Source organism: Lepisosteus platostomus, chromosome 9, assembly GCF_059453375.1.
Source record: "Lepisosteus platostomus isolate fLepPlt1 chromosome 9, fLepPlt1.hap1, whole genome shotgun sequence".
Lineage (NCBI taxonomy): Eukaryota > Metazoa > Chordata > Actinopteri > Semionotiformes > Lepisosteidae > Lepisosteus > Lepisosteus platostomus.
Genome location: NC_142619.1, coordinates 16,477,592 through 16,496,089, shown reverse-complemented (window position 1 = coordinate 16,496,089; position 18,498 = coordinate 16,477,592). Strand labels below are relative to the sequence as shown.

At 38.3% G+C, this 18,498-nt stretch overlaps 1 protein-coding gene across 1 annotated transcript; it reads left to right on the top strand.

Annotated features, from left to right (window-relative positions):
* The first annotated feature begins 349 nt into the window (after positions 1-349).
* fkbp4 (FKBP prolyl isomerase 4) lies at positions 350-16,668 on the top strand. The gene is made up of 10 exons (XM_088646982.1): positions 350-773; positions 4,959-5,103; positions 6,580-6,722; positions 8,520-8,640; positions 10,223-10,379; positions 11,171-11,261; positions 11,680-11,763; positions 12,003-12,188; positions 12,640-12,879; positions 14,091-16,668. Exons 1-10 carry the CDS (start codon positions 681-683, stop codon positions 14,199-14,201), a joined length of 1,371 nt encoding a protein of 456 aa, XP_088503108.1. The 5' UTR covers positions 350-680; the 3' UTR covers positions 14,202-16,668.
* Positions 16,669-18,498: the final 1,830 nt, after the last annotated feature.

Sequence of the window (18,498 nt, the reverse complement as noted above, 5' to 3'; positions counted from 1 at the left end):
TTTCAGTGCAACAACCGTTGCAAATTTGTAAGCTTGATGATATTTTCAGAACAGGAACACAATTTACTTCCATTTCTTTTCCTAAAACTCATCCATTAATTGTCAGCCTGGTGAAACAATCCTCACTACTGAAATAAACATGCGTTTAACCGTTTAAACATTTAAACATGATGTATATTCATACCCCCCGCAGCACGTTCAAACCATGAGAAAAGTTTCTGAATTTGCCTAAGCTGCTAATGCACAAGAAGGTTTGCGTTTTTTTCGCGTGTGGAGATATTGGAAGCGACCCCTGGCGCAGGCTACAGTTCAGCCCGGCGCGGCTCTGGAAAGTTCTGTGCCCGTCCTCCTTCGGGGAGCTTGATAGACGGCGCTCGACTGGCAGCCCTGCAGTACGAAGCACGCCGCGCGTAGTTCGCAGACGCCTCTGATGCGGACTTTTCGGAACACTGAGATTGCTCTCTGATAAGTCTCAGTCGGCTGCGATTTAAATATATAATTTATATTTTGTAACAATAAGCTATTGCTTTTGTGTGGATCGATTCCGACACAGGAACAAGCGGCAGGTTTATATCGCAGGCGTTTAAAATTGATTAAAGATAAAGGGGGTCTGGCGATATCTCCATTCTAGCTACTGAGATCTGAGATTCGGTTAGAATTGCCGTTACAGATCAGGCGAAATGACTGCAGAAGAAGTAAACGCCGAAGGACAGCAAACGACCCAGATGGAGGGGGAAGACATTACCCCGAAAAAAGATGGAGGAGTTTTAAAGGTAAATAATCTGAATGTATAAAGTGCACGTAGTAGTAGGAAGAGTGATTAATAGCTATTATAGAGCTGACTCGTTTTTAATAACGTCTTAATAAATGCACTTAGTCACCCTGCTGCTAGAAACTCGGTTTTCTGTGAACATGTAAGCCGTTGATTTCCCATAACGTTTTGCATAACTCTATGGTTTTATCTTCATTTGCTCTGCAGTTGGCCCAGTGATTATTACGTATTTATCCAGACCTTAATAATCGATTCCTAAATACCAAATTGATTACCATAATACTTGGTAAAAAAAACTTGAATGGGTATGTGGCTAGTTTGTATGTAAAGGGACGGATTTTTACTCTGATATTGCAGCGTTGAAGAGCTATAAAACCAGTCGTAAATACTGCATTAATATTATTAAATAATATCTCAGGGGTTGCAAGGGCAAGTGAAAATTTAGAATGTCCTTATATTCCATGCCTCTTCGTTGAGTTGATATTTTGAAGGGGATTCAGCGCAACCAAATCAGAATTTACTTTCTCAGCAACTACAGGTATTAAGACTTAAACGTCGGAAAGCGAGTAAATGTCACCAACTTCCAAACTGCAGAAAGTACACTGCCCTGGACTTTTCGCACTGAAAAAGTATTTGCGCAGTCACCTTCTTAAATTGTTCTGCAGTCGAATTGTAGCATCTTACTATGTGTTCCACCAATGCCTTCCCCGTTTTTAGACGAATTTAGTTTCATTGGCTTTGAAATTTGAGAATTAATGACTTCCTGCCCTCTTTGTTGCTCCACCGCCTGCGTGTCTGGGCGCACCGCGAGTGTGATGTTGGTGCGGCTGGAAGCTCCGAGGGTTTTCTAGAACACTGGAACCCACACGTGCACGATCTGTCCACGCCGAGAGCAAGATCGCTTCCGTGTCAGTGTTCAGAACTGAGTTCACAATGTCGTGTGTTGGCGGGCTTCCTATTGACCAGTAGTAATATTGTAATATAATAGTAGTAAACGTCCGCATACCAAATAAATCTAGAATTTCAATCCATTTCAGTTTCTGGATTGTTGGCTGTGAAGTTAATTGACACCTCAACCTGCCAAACCTGAATTCCATATGCCAGATCCGTTACCTTTTAATTTTAAGAAGGTGATAAAAGACCTCTTCCTTATTAAAGCGTTGTCTTAATCTATTATCCAGAATTGGAAGATTAATCTTAAAATTCACCTGTTTAACTGGTAATCCACCAGCTACATTTTTGAAAGAAGGTGGATACCTTTTTAAAGATAAGTGGAATCAGTCAAACCAGACAGGAAAGAGTTTGTGCATCTGTTGAAGATTTTAAACATACTACATTAAAATTCTATACAACATTGAAAACACATGATTAGTTTGAAACTTAACAAAGCATTAAATGGAGAATTAGGCCTAGTGATTATCTATTAAATTAATCTTGGACAGTTTGAACTATTGTTTTTCAATGCTTACATATAGTTTTACTTACTGTCAGATTATCCCTAATGTACATGATTGGATGTTTTCATTATCTTTCAATGTGAAAATTAGCATAAACATAATAAGAGAACAAATGTGTTGGAATTGCTTAAGTTTTATTAACATTTGCCATATATGAGCAGTATTATTTATTTGTATTCGTTTTGATTCTTAGGTGGTGATGATAATGAGATGACTGTACAACACAGCATAGCATGTCCCTTTGTGTTTATTTTGTTTAAAATTACCCATTAGAGCTCTGAATATACGCACATAGGATGTGTGACATTGACATTTGTGATCACCGTGGTCACTCCTAGACCAGAGTTATGGGCAACCTTTGAGGCTACCAGGTCTCATATTGTGAAATAAGGCTATTGCAGTTGCACTTGTCTTTCCACCAGCCTCAGGAGAGTGGCTGACCCTTTAGCGTAGTGCATGTTTCACACTTTGTCTGCTTCTCAGAGGAGCCCAAAATGGTGATCCCATGTAAGATCTGTCCACGTGGTAGTAGGTGTCTTAATAATAATAATAATAATTGCTTACACTTACATAGCGCTTTTCTGGACACTCCACTCAAAGCGCTTTACAGGTAATAGGGACTCCCCTCCACCACCACCAATGTGCAGCATCCACCTGGCCATAGTGCGCCAGAACGCTCACCACACATCAGCTATAAGTGGGGAGGAGAGCAGAGTAATGAAGCCAATTCATAGATGGGGATTATTAGGAGGCCATGATGGTAAGGGCCAATGGGAAATTTGGCCAGGACGCCGGGGTTACACCCCTACTCTTTTCGAGAAACACCCTGGGATTTTTAATGACCACAGAGAGTCAGGACCTTGGATTTACGTCTCATCCGAAGGACGGCACCTGTTTACAGTATATTGTCCCTGTCACTGAACTGGGGCATTAGGACCCACATGGACCGCAGGGTGAGCGCCCCCTGCTGGCCCCACTTACACCTCTTCCAGCAGCAACCTTAGTTTTTCCCAGGAGGTCTCCCATCCAGGTACTGACCAGGCTCACACCTGCTGAGCTTCTGTGGGCTGCTAATTGTGAGTTGCAGGGTGATATGGCTGCTGGCCATGAGTGTGCATGCTGTTACCATTAGTTTCTTGTGCTTTGCAGGCCAGAAGCATGAGTTGGAGGGTTAGCTATCGATTTAAGACTTGGTAGAAACTTATAGTTCTTCAGTCTCATGATTGCCCGGCAAGTCAAAGCTAATTTACCTCTGGCTGGTTTTGACTTCTTCCAGTTCTGGTTTCCTGGTGGTGCTTGTCCTCATATGCACTGTTACTTAGGAAATCCCAGTGACAACTGACTGGCTTCTGCACTAAAAAGGTCAGATTCTGTACTGTAGGGCCCTGCTGCTCTGAGTGAAGGTCTTTACCAGTAGATCCACTCAGTAGCTCCTTCTCCATGTCCTGTTGCAGTGGAAGAAATTGACACATCCACGTTTTAGCCAAATCAAATGAAAAAATACAGTAGTGTCAGCTTTTAATAGCACATAAATGATGATGTGATACTTATACTTCCCCTCTGTGGAAAGTGCTACCTTTCAGATGGTTATTTCCAAAATGTTTGGATTCAGGTCAGCACACTGCAGATGCAGAACCATGCAGTTTTTGATGTTGGAATTAAACAAGGTCATCATTCTCATCAAGTGAATTTTTCATGCTTTTTTTAAGTGAAAGTTTTAGGTCTGCTAAAACTAAGATTAGGACCATGGGGAACTATTCAAATCTATTCAAAGCTACCTGTGTGGCTTAAGAGCCCCAGTTGATTATTCCTCACACTGTCACCTAACATAGAAATAAAGAAATGCCCTATTCCTTTATAATGTCAGTCTTGGCTCATACCCCATGGTATGGGTTATGATCCAATGGTTATATAATGTATGTAAGTACAACATGTGAAACAGTTTTTGAATTTGTGGAATATGTTCTGGTTAGTTAGAATGTGTTTAATGGTCTGAGTAAGAACTGTATCATTATTTTTCCTTTGGAAACTGCAACTAATTACCATTCATATGTGTCAGTCCTTGAAAAGAAATCCTATTGAAGAGCAAAAGCTATTTCTGGTCCATAACAAATATCTCCATTGTCTAGTCATGTAGAGACTAGTCATGCAGTCACTGAGCGTTCAACAATTTTAATACATATTGTGCAGTAACCTATTTTTTTCAGCTTTGAATGTTTTTTTTAATCGAAATAATTATTAGGCTGATTAAGGCTGATTTTGTTGTGGGACTGAAAACTGCTGCATATGTTTTTGCAGTGTTTGCAGCGATATGTTTTTATCTTTGAACAGTTAGTATTCCTACAGGAAATGGCATATCCATTTTCTGGTGTGTGGTACAAGTAACATGCAGGTCACTGTCAGCATCTTTTGGGACGATTGTATTTTGATATTTATAAGTAGTTAAATTTCAGCGTGAATTTAAGTTTACATAGATAATAATCATTGCTGGGATAAATCTGAGAGTAGGCCAGTAAAAAAAGAGTAGGCCAGTAAGTATCCCTACAGGCTGAATCACAGCTCTATACAACATAGATTGGATGTTTTCATTATTCCCTTTGTTGGGCAGAAGTTATTAGGTGAATGGTAAAAATGAAAATGGAAACACAGATAAAATTAAAGAACAATGTATATGATGATACATCATGTAATGCTGTTTCTACTTTTCTTCTTCTCACATGTCTTAACAGTCAATTAAGAAGGAGGGGACAGGCGATGAAAATCCTATGATTGGAGATAAGGTGTTTGTACACTATGTGGGCACATTGCTGGATGGCACCAAGTTTGATTCCAGTCGCGATCGGAGTGAAAAATTCTCTTTTGATCTGGGGAAAGGTAAGTTTTTGTTTTTGTTTTTGTTATGAGAGTGTTTTCCTCCAAGTAGAGTTTCTTTTTTTTTTCAAGGGAATAGATTTAGCCATGATTCACTTTTGGTTATCGTTGTCTGAGTTCTTGTAATAGGGGAGAAAAAGAGGACCAGGAGAGGAATCGTCCACAACAGCAAGATTGTCTTTCAGCTTTGTAGCCAACCATTTTGTTGCTTTCCGACACCACACTTACTGCAATGTCATTACACTTCATTTATTTTCCCAGATAAGGAAATGTGCTTTGCAGGCAGCTTAATGGCATAACGCAATAGATAATTAATTTAACTCAACATGAGCCCATTAACAAATAAGAAACATACAGACGATGAGACCAATACGTTAGAAACTTTAAGCAATCTTCGCAATTTAGAAAAACAAAATATCGGTGTATTGAAGCAGTAAATTGTGAGGTCCAGTCATATATCAGGGTCACACTAAATGGGACAAACACTCCATTGAACAACTGCACAAGTACTGTAAAACCTCTGTGTGTGATGAAATACGCAAACGGTGCATGTATGAATTGGTGACTAGAAAACAGTGACTAGAACTCCTACAAAGGCACAGCTGAGCCAAGATCCGAGCCCAGGAAAGAGCCCCTCTGTCAGCCGGTCCTGCAACTCGCTGACACCAACCAACCTCAGGATAGCCCAACTAAAATATCACAAATCAGAGTCAACCAAATCACAGCATAAAAAAACACTGCCTTACCCACTGGTAAACACAAACACAACACAAGCTACAATGCTACAGGAGCCCAGAAGGAACATACACACTAGCTGAGTATCTAACCAGAGTAAGAGACTGCAAAGAGAAACAGACCCTCAGTGACCACAGGCTGGCAAAAGAAACAGGCTGCAGGTAGTCCTGGCTGCCATAGGCTGTAATCCCACTGTCAGCAAGCAGAAACAGGCGGAGATGCATTTTCTGCTGCACTGTGAGAAATACTCAAGGATTAGACAATCATTCTTCCCTAAAATAACATCAAATTCCAGAATTTCCACAATTGACAGAATCAAAATAACTTCCAATTCTATTGTGGGAGGGGGAGGATACTCAATAGAGCTGCAGCCCAGTGTGTAATCTATTGTCACAGTCTGAGGAACAGACAGTGAGCCTGTCTCATAATAATGTTTAATGTGATGTATGTAAATATCTAACAATATGTGACCCTGCATATAACTGTGGGAAAACATGCTTAAAGGGTCTTTTTTAATACCAGAATAGTATTTTGTTTGTCCAAATAAGTGAGCCGTCCTTACATTTGCAGACAACATAGGGTAGAAAGACAAGCTACATGCTTTGTAATCTTTCTACGTGTTCTTAATTGTCTCTCCCAAATGCATTCATCCTCAATTAAGATTCTGTTTCATATAAAAGTATTTTATAGCTTGTGAAAATTGAATATTGTTTATAAGTTCAATAAACAGTGTTGCTTTATCAGGTCAGGTGATTAAAGCCTGGGACATTGGTGTAGCGACCATGAAGATTGGGGAAGTATGCCAGCTCATTTGTAAGCCTGAGTACGCCTATGGATCTGCAGGCAGTCCACCTAAAATTCCACCCAATTCCACACTAGTGTTTGAGGTAAGGAGCCTAAACTTATAAAGTGTGTCCCTTCAATTTATTGTAACAATAACAATTTTACTAAACCTGACAAAGAAACACTTCCACAAAAGCTGTGCACCTTGATCCATTTCAGGCTGCAGTTTTGCTGGGTTTTGTATATAAGCCATCACTGGGCGCCATGTATTTCCAGTTTGTTTAATTTGCTCAGACTAAAAAGAATACATATGTCTGTTCAGGTCAATTTTTACAAGTGCCTGCGACTAGTTAATATACTTTAAAGGATCAAACTATGAATTGCTATGAATTGGAATTCTGTATATTTTTTCCCAGGTGCACTCTTTTGCTGGTTACTAACTGCATTGCCTTAAAAAAATATACTGCATGCCAAACCCATGACAGATTATCCAGTGTTTCCCACATTGTAGATAAAACAATCAATGCCCAGGACATTTTCCATAATCCAGTAGTGTGTATGGAATGTCTCAACATGCTTTTGATCACTTACAAAAACACAATTAGCCTTCAGCTGAAATATTACAATGCTAATCGTAACAACAGTGATAGAACACATCACATAAAACGTAGAAATTGATGTCTTGGGTGACTGAGGTGAATACACTGATTCTGCTTATTTGGTTGTACAGTATATCCGCTCCAATTTCCTCCCACAGTCCAAAGACATACTGGTACAGTAGGTAAATTGGCTTCTAGAAAGACTGGCCCTGGTGTGAGTGTGTGCTTGTTTGTGTCTTTATGTGCTCTGTGATGGAGTGGCATCTCATCCAGAGTGTATCCTGCCTTTTGCCCACTGCTTGCCGGGATAAGCTCCTGCTCCCCAAAGACCCTGTGTTGGATAAAGCAGTTGGAATGGATGCTTGGATGTCGACTTTCTTAACAGTACACCACTTACATTCAAGTGGAGCATGGAATTGTAAGAAGCACCTTCATCTTAGTCAGTAGTGTTAGGTACTACACACTCAGAAAGAAGACTGAAATAAAAAATGGTTGTGACAGCTAAGTAATTGCTAGGAAGCCAAGAGATCAGAATTCATCTGTGTGGGCAGACATTTCTTGAAAGAATATTAAACCAGTGCTAATGAGGGATTACTACTGAAGTCGGAGAGAGTCTTTGAAAGCTCCTCTAAACTATTTAATTTTTATCAAATGAAGTTTAGATGAAAGGCAGTCCTAGTAATACAAACGGTTGACAATTACAATGCACTTTGTGCAGTATGTTTTCAGAACGTATGAGATATAAGAAATAAGAGTTCTCTTAACGCACCAGTGTTCAGTTACAGTTAAATGCATTATTATTCATTTTGTTTGTGGAGGCTTGGGGGCATTTTCATTCTCAGAAGACCAAGACTCATTCTCACCAGAATGCTTTTCTGCATCAGGATGAGTAATAGTAGCATTTTGTCCCTGCTATTCCCACCAGATCTAAAAAAAAACCCTTACAAGCATTATCGTGATTTAATAACATTAATGCTTCATGCATACCATTTTTTAGTTTTGCAACACTTGAATTAAGTTTTTCAACTCATTTCAATACAAGAACTCAATTACACTCAATACACATTTGACTTCTGACAGATTGCAGCCATGCTTTTAGAAAATGCATGAGATCAAAAATAAGATTTTGAGAGGCATTCAGAATGTCGCCAACATGTGTTGGTCTTGGCCACAAAACTCGGGTACTGCAATATTGAAAGAAAAATGTATTATATTTGTTAAGAAATTTATGAATGTGTTGTGCTGTCGTGCTTGGAAATTCTTGAACTATTTTGACGTCCTACCTGCTACTTTCCTTTTCAGATTGAGCTGTTTGGGTTCCAGGGAGAGGACCTGACTGATGATGAGGATGGGGGCATTATTCGCAGGATTGCAACTAAGGGGGAAGGATATTCCAAAGCAAACGAAGGGGCTACAGTTGAAGGTTACAGATTTAAAATGCTTTTAAAGTACAATGTTTTTAGATTTTTAAGGCTACCTAAAAAAAGATTCAGAGATAAATATGATAAGCAGATATTTTAGAATGCTTTATAAAGGTCTCCCATTAGCTCCTCCCCTCAACAGAGTCGCTTCAATCGTGGGTTTCTGTTTCTTAGGTCTGAGAGTGTGGAATATCTAAAACAAATATATAAGTGTTAAATGGGGAAAGCAGGATGTATTTTTTCTCAAGAACCATAAGATCTTTATAAATTCATGCTGAAGCTTTATACTATATCTGGCATTTTGATGTTTTTTTTTACTTTTTAGCCTTAAGTGCCTTAAAAATGTTTCCTATACATGAAAAGTGTTTAATTATAAGTATTTTGTGTTGGTGATTGACGAATAGGGACACAAACAGAGCTGCCTTAGTATACATTCAAAAATAGTGAAGGGTTAGTTAGAGGTGTTGCTGAATCTCTTATTAATTTTTGGTCCTACACTGCACAGCTAGCTTTGGCTGATGCAGTGTGTGTTCTTGACTAGCATTGTCTTGATTAACAGAGTTTATCAAGGTTGCTCTTTGTGGTTCAAGGATATGCACCTCAGCTAGGTGCAAACAGGAGGGAACATGACTGTGTAAATCAGGGACTGGAATGTTGAAATATTAGGTATTGAATTATTCTTTCACTGTTGTGGAATACTCAATATTGTTACACTTCAGCAGCCATTGATCTTCTAATCAATAGAATAATACACAATAACACAATGTATGCATAGGATAAAAAAGTGAGAAATTTAACTGCACAATAGAATTGAATCAACAAGATTAAAATGCAGTCTTACTTAATAGCTAGACTACATTATATTGTGGTGTGGTGGATAGCACTGCTACCTCTCAGTCCAAGTCCTGGCCTCGGTTCTGGACTGGGGTGCTTTCTGTGCAGAGTTTGCATGTGGGTTATTCTGGTGTGGCTTATAAATTATCCCTGCCTGCATATGTATGTGTCTGCAACCAGCATCCAACACCCATCCAGGGTGTGGCCCTGCCTTGCATCCTGTGCTTTTGGGATAGGCTTTGGGTCACCATCACCGCAGCCTTCATAACTTTTATTAATAACTGTAATAGAAGATAAAACATTTCAAGTAGAAGCATGGAGTGAAAATGGAGTGAAAGACACAGTCACCCTTAAGTTTTTTCTACTTGTACTATCCACAAAGGTGATAAAGCATGAAACTCGTTTTTTGTGATTAAGACAGTGTTTTCTGTGAAGACTGCATTGTGTTGTGCTCTTACTAATTTTCTCATCTTTGGCAAAAAGCTGTATGCATCTGTAAGCATGCCCTCTTGGTCTTTCCTACATATCATAACAAACCTATATATATTATAGCAGACCTAGGAAATTTAATGTGATAATTTCCTTGTTAATTATCATTGTGGTGGTAAAAATGGGTTTTACTCATTCTTTACTTAATATTATGCAAGTAAACTTTCTTAAATTAGTATTTAATTGTTTACAAACATTTTTGAATCAAAGATTAAAAAATTTCAGACACTTCTCTAATTTTAGTGTCCTTTGTCTTTGCAGTGAGTTTGGAAGGCACTTTTGAAGGCCGTGTGTTTGACCAGAGAGAGCTAAAGTTTGAGATTGGTGATGGTGAAAGTCTGGGCATCCCTCCTGGGGTAGAGAAAGCTCTACAGTCAATGGAGAAAGGAGAAGAATCCCTTATCACTCTGTCCCCAAAGTAAGAACCTTCACATAAGTGATACTAATTTCATATCCATAATTTCCAAATACTTTGATATGACAGGGATTTAGAAATCTAAAAAGGCATTCAGACTATTTTCAAACACCTACAGTAGCAACAGCATGTTAGCAATTAAGGATAAAGTTTTATATAAGTGAGAAAGTACTTGAATGGTTATGAAAAGTAAAGAAATGTCACCTTCAGAGTGTTCTGTTTTTTGCATCACTTTAGCACTATTTGTCATCTCTCATCCAGGGTGAAAGGTTTGAATGACAACTGCAGGTTCTGTTTACACATTACAGCTCTTCACATCTTACCTGCGTACCTCGTTTATAATAATAATTGCTTACACTTATATAGAGCTTTTCTGGAAACTCCACTCAAAGCGCTTTACAGGTAATGGGGACTCCCCTCCACCACCACCAATGTGCAGCATCCACCTGGATGATGCAACAGCAGCCATAGTGCGCCAGAACGCTCACCACACATCAGCTATCAGTAGGGAGGAGAGCAGAGTGATGAAGCCAGTTCATAGGTGGGGATTATTAGGAAGCCATGATTGGTAAGGGCCAATGGGAAATTTGGCCAGGACGCCAGGGTTACACCTCTACTCTTTTCAAGAAACGCCCTGGGATTTTTAACAACCACAGAGAGTCAGGACCTTGGCTTTACGTCTCATCCGAAGGACGGCAGCTGTTAACACTGTCACTGTACTGGGGCATTAGGACCCACATAGACCGCAGGAGCCTATTACTACTATTATTACTAGTTTTCTTTCTTGTTTCTAGATATGGTTTTGGGACAGCAGGAAACTCTCAGTTCAACATTCCTCCTGATGCAATGCTTCATTACAAAATAAAGTTGATCAGCTTTGAGAAGGTAGGTGGAAATGGGTTTCTCAAGTTTGCTGATAGAGAAGTTGTTCTTGTTTCTTTTGGCAGTCAGAACTTTGTGAAAATTGAAGTTTGTTTAAAAGTAAACTGAAAAAGCTCCTTTGGTGATTTTCTGTTATGTTTGTGAAAAAAATATTTCATAGATAGTGTCCAACACAGGTATGTTTTTATTTAATATGCATTTAGTTAGATATGTGGAGCAAACAATCACCAATATTAATTTGTTGCCTACTAAGTGATTTAATATAGAAATATAGAAAAGCAAGAGATCTTAAACTAATCACGAAATGTTTATTCTGCTTTTGTGAAATGTGTAATACTCCTCGAGGCTTATGACCTACTGCAGAAGAAAACTAAAATATCTGTTACAGCTTGTGTTGCTCTAAAAGGGATTTTCTTTCCAGGCCAAAGAATCATGGGAAATGAATACAGATGAAAAGCTAGAGCAGAGTGTCATTGTAAAGGAAAAGGGAACCCAGTATTTCAAAGTAAGTATGGAATCTTGTATGTTTATATTTTTTGTTGTATTTTTTACTAAAACAAAACTGGAAATATAGGCATTATTTATGCTCCTTGACAATGACAAAAGCTTTTCATGTTTGGATGGTCTTGGTAAAGGTGGCCCTGAATATGAGAAACTACATCCTTGAAGGAACGTCATGCTTTTGTCTCCCAAAATAGTTTCTGTCAGAGGCCCCTCAGTGAGAGTTGTGATGGTCTTTTGCAGGAAGGGAAGTATAAGCAGGCATCAGTACAGTACAAGAAGATTGTGTCATGGTTGGAGCATGAGTCTGGGCTGTCTGAAGAGTATGAGAACAAGGCCAAGGCCCTGCGCCTTGCTGCTCATCTCAACTTGGCCATGTGTTACCTCAAGGTTCAGGAGCACAGCCAAGCTGTGGAGAACTGCAACAAGGTATCCAGAGTCTTCCCCCTCTCCGACTGTTTCACTAGACTTCAGACCTGCTGAGTTAACATGGCTATTAGATTTATATATATTTATCTGGAGAGTGACAATTTCAATGACGCCAACACCTCACAGAAGGTTGATTCATTACAGAAATACATAGGCTGGAGAAAGAAGACTCAAAATAGAATGTAAAGTGTTTGTTCCATAGAGTCAGAATCCCAGATACCTCAAAATTTGTGTGGTTTATTTTTTTAAAACATCTCGCATTAAATGTTTAAAAGCATGACATAGGGTGAACACTTTCAAAACTTAACATAAAGAATAAAAATTCTATAGCTCATAACTAACATAGAAACACTCCAAGTAAAGAGGAAATACTGCATTGCCTGAATAATTACTAGACACTACCACCACGGGGGGTTGTAGGTGTTGACATTTGTGTCTCCTGGTCTTGCAGGCCCTGGAGCTGGACAGCAGTAACGAGAAGGCTCTGTTTCGTCGTGGCGAAGCTCTCTTTGCCATGAAGGAATTTGAGCAGGCCCGGGATGACTTCCAAAAAGTTGTTCAGCTCTATCCTAGCAACAAGGCCGCCAAGACGCAGGTGGTTGTCTGCCAGAGGCAAATCAAGGAGCAGCATGAGAAGGACAAGCGCCTCTATGCCAATATGTTCCAGAAATTTGCAGAGAGGGATGCCAAGGTTAGTTGCCAAGCTAAATGAAGCACCCAGACAGTTTCTTTGAGACGGTGAAGAAGCCAATATTTGTCTGGAGTACTACTAAATGTGGCAGATATACAGCATTTGTATGACTGAACATGACTATTATGTAAGTTTTCTGGGAACAGCATAAGGTTGTAAGTCAAAAGCATATGCATTACAAGGGTGCTACTCTGTGATATAAGCCCGTTTAGGAAATTTGCTTTGCAATTAGAATAATGATGTACACAATACATTATACATTTAACACAACATGAATCCATTAACAGATAAAAATCATTTGTAAATGAATAAGTTTAAAGAACTAATCAGAAGCTTTAACTCCTCCTCACAGTCCAAAATATAAATTTGGTTAGCAGTGAAATACCTAAGATACTTTCACAAATTTAGTAGGTTAAGAGTCTTGGGAAAAGATACCTTAATTCTATTATATTTTAATCTACATAGTCTAAATAAATGCCCTGATGTAAGGAGCTCAAATGTACTGTGCAATGGGTGACTGTCATTATTAGCCTTCAGCACAATTTGTTTGCTGTAGCTGTGGTGCACCAATAGCTTTCCTGGCTGCCTTCAATATCTTGCTCATTTTTATTACATGTATTCAAGTTACTAGACCATGTTACCACAGTGAATATTAAAACAAATTCAATAAAAGGTCTATAGAATAAGGTAATCATTATACTGCACACATTAAAGGAGCAGAGCTTTCTCAGGAAGAACTTGGGCTTTTCTTACAGACAACATCCATATTTTCCTCACAGGTTAGCTTGTAATCAACAGTAGTTAAATGATATTTGTAACTGTTGACAAATTCAATGTATTGCTCCTCAATGACTTTTAGTTTCGCAAAAATGACTGGAACTGAAGTAGTTTTCTTTTGTACCAAGTTGGGATTGGTTAAAAAAGGATTAAACTGCTGTTTCACTTAAGCCCCACAAGGGGGTAGCAAAGTTTAAGTCAACATTGAAAACCTTAATCGGTATATAGTATTACATTAGACCTGTTGGCTTTGAGTCCCCATCACCAAACATATTTCTCAATTATCAGTCACTCATTAAATTTGGAAAACCGTTGTCTCTACAGAGTATAGTTTGAATTATAATGGTTGTAGATTTTTTCTATTTTCACATTTTATCTTTGTCCTTTGGAAAATTTTAGGGATCTCTACTAATAGTGTTTATTCTCATCTGCAGAAGGAAGCAGAAAAACAGAAGGACACGAAGAAGCAGGAGAACACAGAGGGCCAGAATGGAGATGAAATGGACATCGATCAAAATGAAACACAAGAGCAAACGGCAGCATAAATCAACAGCCTTTTTGTGTTGTTTTTTTTTTGTAGCTTGTGATTGTAGAAAGTTTTGTTTTTGCACAGAGGAGGGGAAATTTATGTCAATTAGATATCACCCTAAAGAGAAAAGAAAGTGATGCCCCCTCTTGCCCAGTTGTTATGTTTAATTTTTTTTATTATAATTGATTTCCATATGCTTTTGCTGGGTGATGCCCAGGGTGATGCTTCTATAAATGCTACTCACTTTCAGCCCAACTGGATTGTTCCTCTGTAGTTTGAACATGCATCCTCTCCTTGGGAATGTCTAGTGACCTGAGAGCTGTGTCTTCGAGGGGCTCTGGGAATACTAGTGCTAGTAGGTGGAGCTGCTTTGATCTGTGCTTAAGGAGGAATTTTAGCTAAAAACCACGAATGTCTTGTCAGGCTTATTTAAGTAGTCTCTTTTTGGAGGTATGACATTTTCCATCCCGTAAACGTGTGATGTTTCTGTGATTGCTATGGGTCTACAGATTTGTGCTGCACATGGATCAACTATTGAAACAAATCAACTTGCTAGGTTCCTCTCTGGGCTTGTGAAATCTGGTATTGGTAAATCTCCCATAGAATTCAATTGGTGAAGTAACTTTCCCCAGTATTTGGGGCTGCTGCATACTAGCTGTCTCACTGCACCCTGGAGTTTACTGCACACTGGTGATGGGTGGAGTCCCCACCTATGTATAAAGTGCTTAAAGATGTTTTGAAACAAATGCTAGGTTTCATGGTTGGATCAGTTGTGTGGAATAGTAAAAATAAATGTATTGCATAAACGCAAATTAAAATTAGATGGGAGCACTTTGATATTTCACTGCTCTTTAAAGTTCACTTTCTGAAATGTTTTGCAGTCCTGTTGCCCCAGTCATCTTTTATGGGGACAGTAAGGGGGAGTCACAATACTACATTTTAAAAGTAATTATTTTCCATGTTAAGCATTGGCACCCTTTAAGTCAAATCATATCTTTCCCAGTTTTCCTGTGTCGTTGTTTAGACCACAGTTGTGGTGGTGATACCATTTACATTTAAGTACAGTATATGTTCTTCATAGTAATGGGTTGCCAGGAGTTCTAGGAAATTAAAGTACTTTGAGACACAGGCTGAAAATTTGTTTGCAGTCCTATAGACTTTCTTGTGGTGGGGAAAGAATAGTTAAATTGGAGGATCACAGTGGCTAATTTCAGACTTCACCATCAGGTGTTTGTTTTGCTTGAGCATAAAGTGTACTTGTGTAAGCTGTTATTACTGGAAACTATAAAGTTGTTTTATAGTAAAGTAGTTGTCAGTCTGGGAGGAAAGCTACAGTAGGTTAATAAGCAGAACTGGCATAATTTTCCCCACTGGCATGGATTACTTTTCTACTTCTGATTTTGTTTAATTGCTTTTAACTCCATTGATTTTTGATGAACAGCACTATCCTGCACTATATTGTGCAGTAGGTGGCTTTTGTCTGCTTTTCCTTTTGTAAAGTATATAATTATCATTTTCTTTGTGCTTTCTTTCCCACCAAGAAAGGTTTCAATACTGTTTTTTTTGTAAAGTTTAGACAAGATTTCTTTGCAGCCTTCCTTCACAAAAGCAAGTTTGTTTCAGCTACCCCCTGTTGTCTCTACAGCTTTAACATCTGACAAGTGTGAGGGTGTTAATGTGTTCATACAGTACCTCTGGCCATCAGATATCTAGCAATTATAAAGGGCCTGTAAAGACCAATGACTGTAGAGAGTTTTGTTGTTGCTTGAGGATGGGTGGGGGCAGCCCAGGGTTGTCACAATAACATGATGAAAGACGAGGCCTTGTGGTAGAATATTATAGTGGAAGTGCAATACCCGAATGAAGTTAAGACATTGTAACATGCACCTGTTCCTTTCTAATCTTAATATTAAATTAGTGTCTCCCAGCAATATCTTTAAAGATCTTGTTTCATGAGTTTATTATACATTAGGTTTGTTGGTTAGCTACTAATTGTAAATGAAAACGGGTAATTTTCAGTTTGCAGATTTGTGTACAGTATTATGAAGATATCAGAGGAAATTCTTCTCTAGAACTGTATTTTTTCCATAAGTAAACACATAATGGACACTATTTTAACACTTCATGTGGTTTAGATTTTCAGATAGTACTCTCTGATGTGCTGTTCATAATGACATCATTTCAGAGAAGGGTTTACCTTGCTAGGTTCTTCATGTAAAGTTACTTTTAATTTAATACACAATGTTGCGGTTACTTTCCTTGCTGTTGGGATTTGCATGTCTCGTTGCAAAAAATCACATTTTAAAAGATTTTCTCTGGCAGCTTTCTAGCCTGTATCCTCTCAGAGCAGACGGGTGATGGTGAAGGGTAACAATTCCAAAATTCATTTTTGAAAATGTATTTATAAATAGGTTCTTTGAGGTGTATATCTGTATTTGAACTGATTTTTATTTTGTTTTTAATAAAATTACATAAAAATGTTATTTCCTGGTGATCTGTTTATCTCACAGTACAGCATTTCCAGACATTGTGTTGTCAGCCATATATCTTAAATCAAAAATAAAATGGTCTTACTGAAGAAACAAATTTGTCATATCAAACTGATGTCATCACTCTATTACTGGATGGAAGGGCCTATTATAATAACCCAGACCGGTGGGTTTTAGCAGCATAACAAATTCCCAGGGAAATAAATGGAAAACCATTTAGAATAGGAGGGGCTTAATTAAATAGTAGGAGGCCAGTGTCTGGAACAAGCTGTTCATCCTTGCTTAAGTGCCTTCAGAAATCAGCAGGATAAACTTCAGTTGCATGTCCTCTACATTTGCAAATGTTTATGTTCTTGTGGATTCTGTTTAGGGAAAGGATATTGTATTACTTTTTTTCCTCACCTTACCTTAAAAATGGTAGGCTAAACATTTTTAATTGGGAAAATAAAAAAAATTGCTACTTTTGTACAGTATATGCGAGAGGAAGGACATTGGTATACCACATGAATTGCCTTAGTTATCTGTAAGTAATAAGAGTTTTAATGAGTGTCTGTCACCTGTAATCGTAATACTACACTAGCTATAAATGTACAGCTCCCATGTCAGCTTGACAAGAAATCGCAGCCACTCAGCTCCACACCAAACTTCGTGAGCATTGCAATCTAGTCTATGGTAAGGAATTCTTACCTTAAATATTCTATCAAGACAAAAATAAAGTCCGAATAGATTAGCTCTTTAAAAATGTTGTCTACATGAAGCCACAGAAATGAATGCTTCATTTAAGGCTTCCAATCTATACAAACAATAGTCAACTCTATCACATGTCTCAATTTCATATAAAATTTGTAAAATAAACCCGTCCATTCAGTTACTTAACAAAGACAACTGAAGAGTACTTTGTAATATCTGTGACTCAGGGTCATATCTTTAGTATATCATTTCCTGCTTAAGTTTTCAATTAACTAAAAATTGTCTCTTCTGGACATATATAACATTTTTTCAAGGTTTTGTAATTGATATATTAGATACTCGATTCATGATATAATAGCAACAGTAAATAACCCTGAAAGAACATTTTCTACTCAAATATGTAAGGATTAGGGCGTAATTGAGAGCAAACAGTTTGTGGCTCCCCAGAAATGCTGCAAAGTTTGACACCTGTGACCTGAACACCTGTATTTACTTGGCACTTAAATATTGTTCTACGAATCACTGTTAAAAGGCCCTTTCAATTGTCGCATCCTAAATTACTATCTTGATCCAAATTTATAGTATGTAACTTGCTTTCAAGTATGCTCATTTTCTGCAAACATGCCGCTATTCATTCTGCTTTTCCCAAATGCTCTTCTTTCTATCCACTCCCCGTGGAGAGAAAGCATAGCACTTTCTACTGTTTCCTGCCAGGCAACAGGAACTTATAATTACATGAGAAACTATATCTGGCAGGGTCACGGCCCCTGCGTTTTGGGACTCTGGATCTATGATAGAAACTGCCAAATCTAAATGGTAACATTGAAGGGAAGGTGACTTCTGAGTCAGGAATGACAAAATCAATTTACAGCTGGCTTCAATGACTCTCATTCTATGCCAACTTTCAGATATTAATCTAATAATTGCATTAAATCTAATAATTGCACTTCTCTGCAGGCCTCCAAATATTGAATAAGTAATTGTTGTTCTAATCAAAAGCACATTTTATGGTATCAACTTAATATGACCTTCACAAAATGTTAAATACCTTTAAGAGAGAAAATGATAAGATCAATGAAGTTACCAAGGTATTTAGGTGTGTGAAGAGCATGAGAAATGCAATCTTAAGGCAGT

Coding starts and splice junctions, on each gene's coding strand:
- fkbp4 (XM_088646982.1), top strand. CDS start 681: ATGACTGCAGAAGAAGTAAACGCCGAAGGACAGCAAACGACCCAGATG. Junction 5,104..6,579: donor CTCTTTTGATCTGGGGAAAG/GTAAGTTTTTGT, acceptor TTGCTTTATCAG/GTCAGGTGATTAAAGCCTGG. Junction 12,189..12,639: donor CTGTGGAGAACTGCAACAAG/GTATCCAGAGTC, acceptor CTGGTCTTGCAG/GCCCTGGAGCTGGACAGCAG.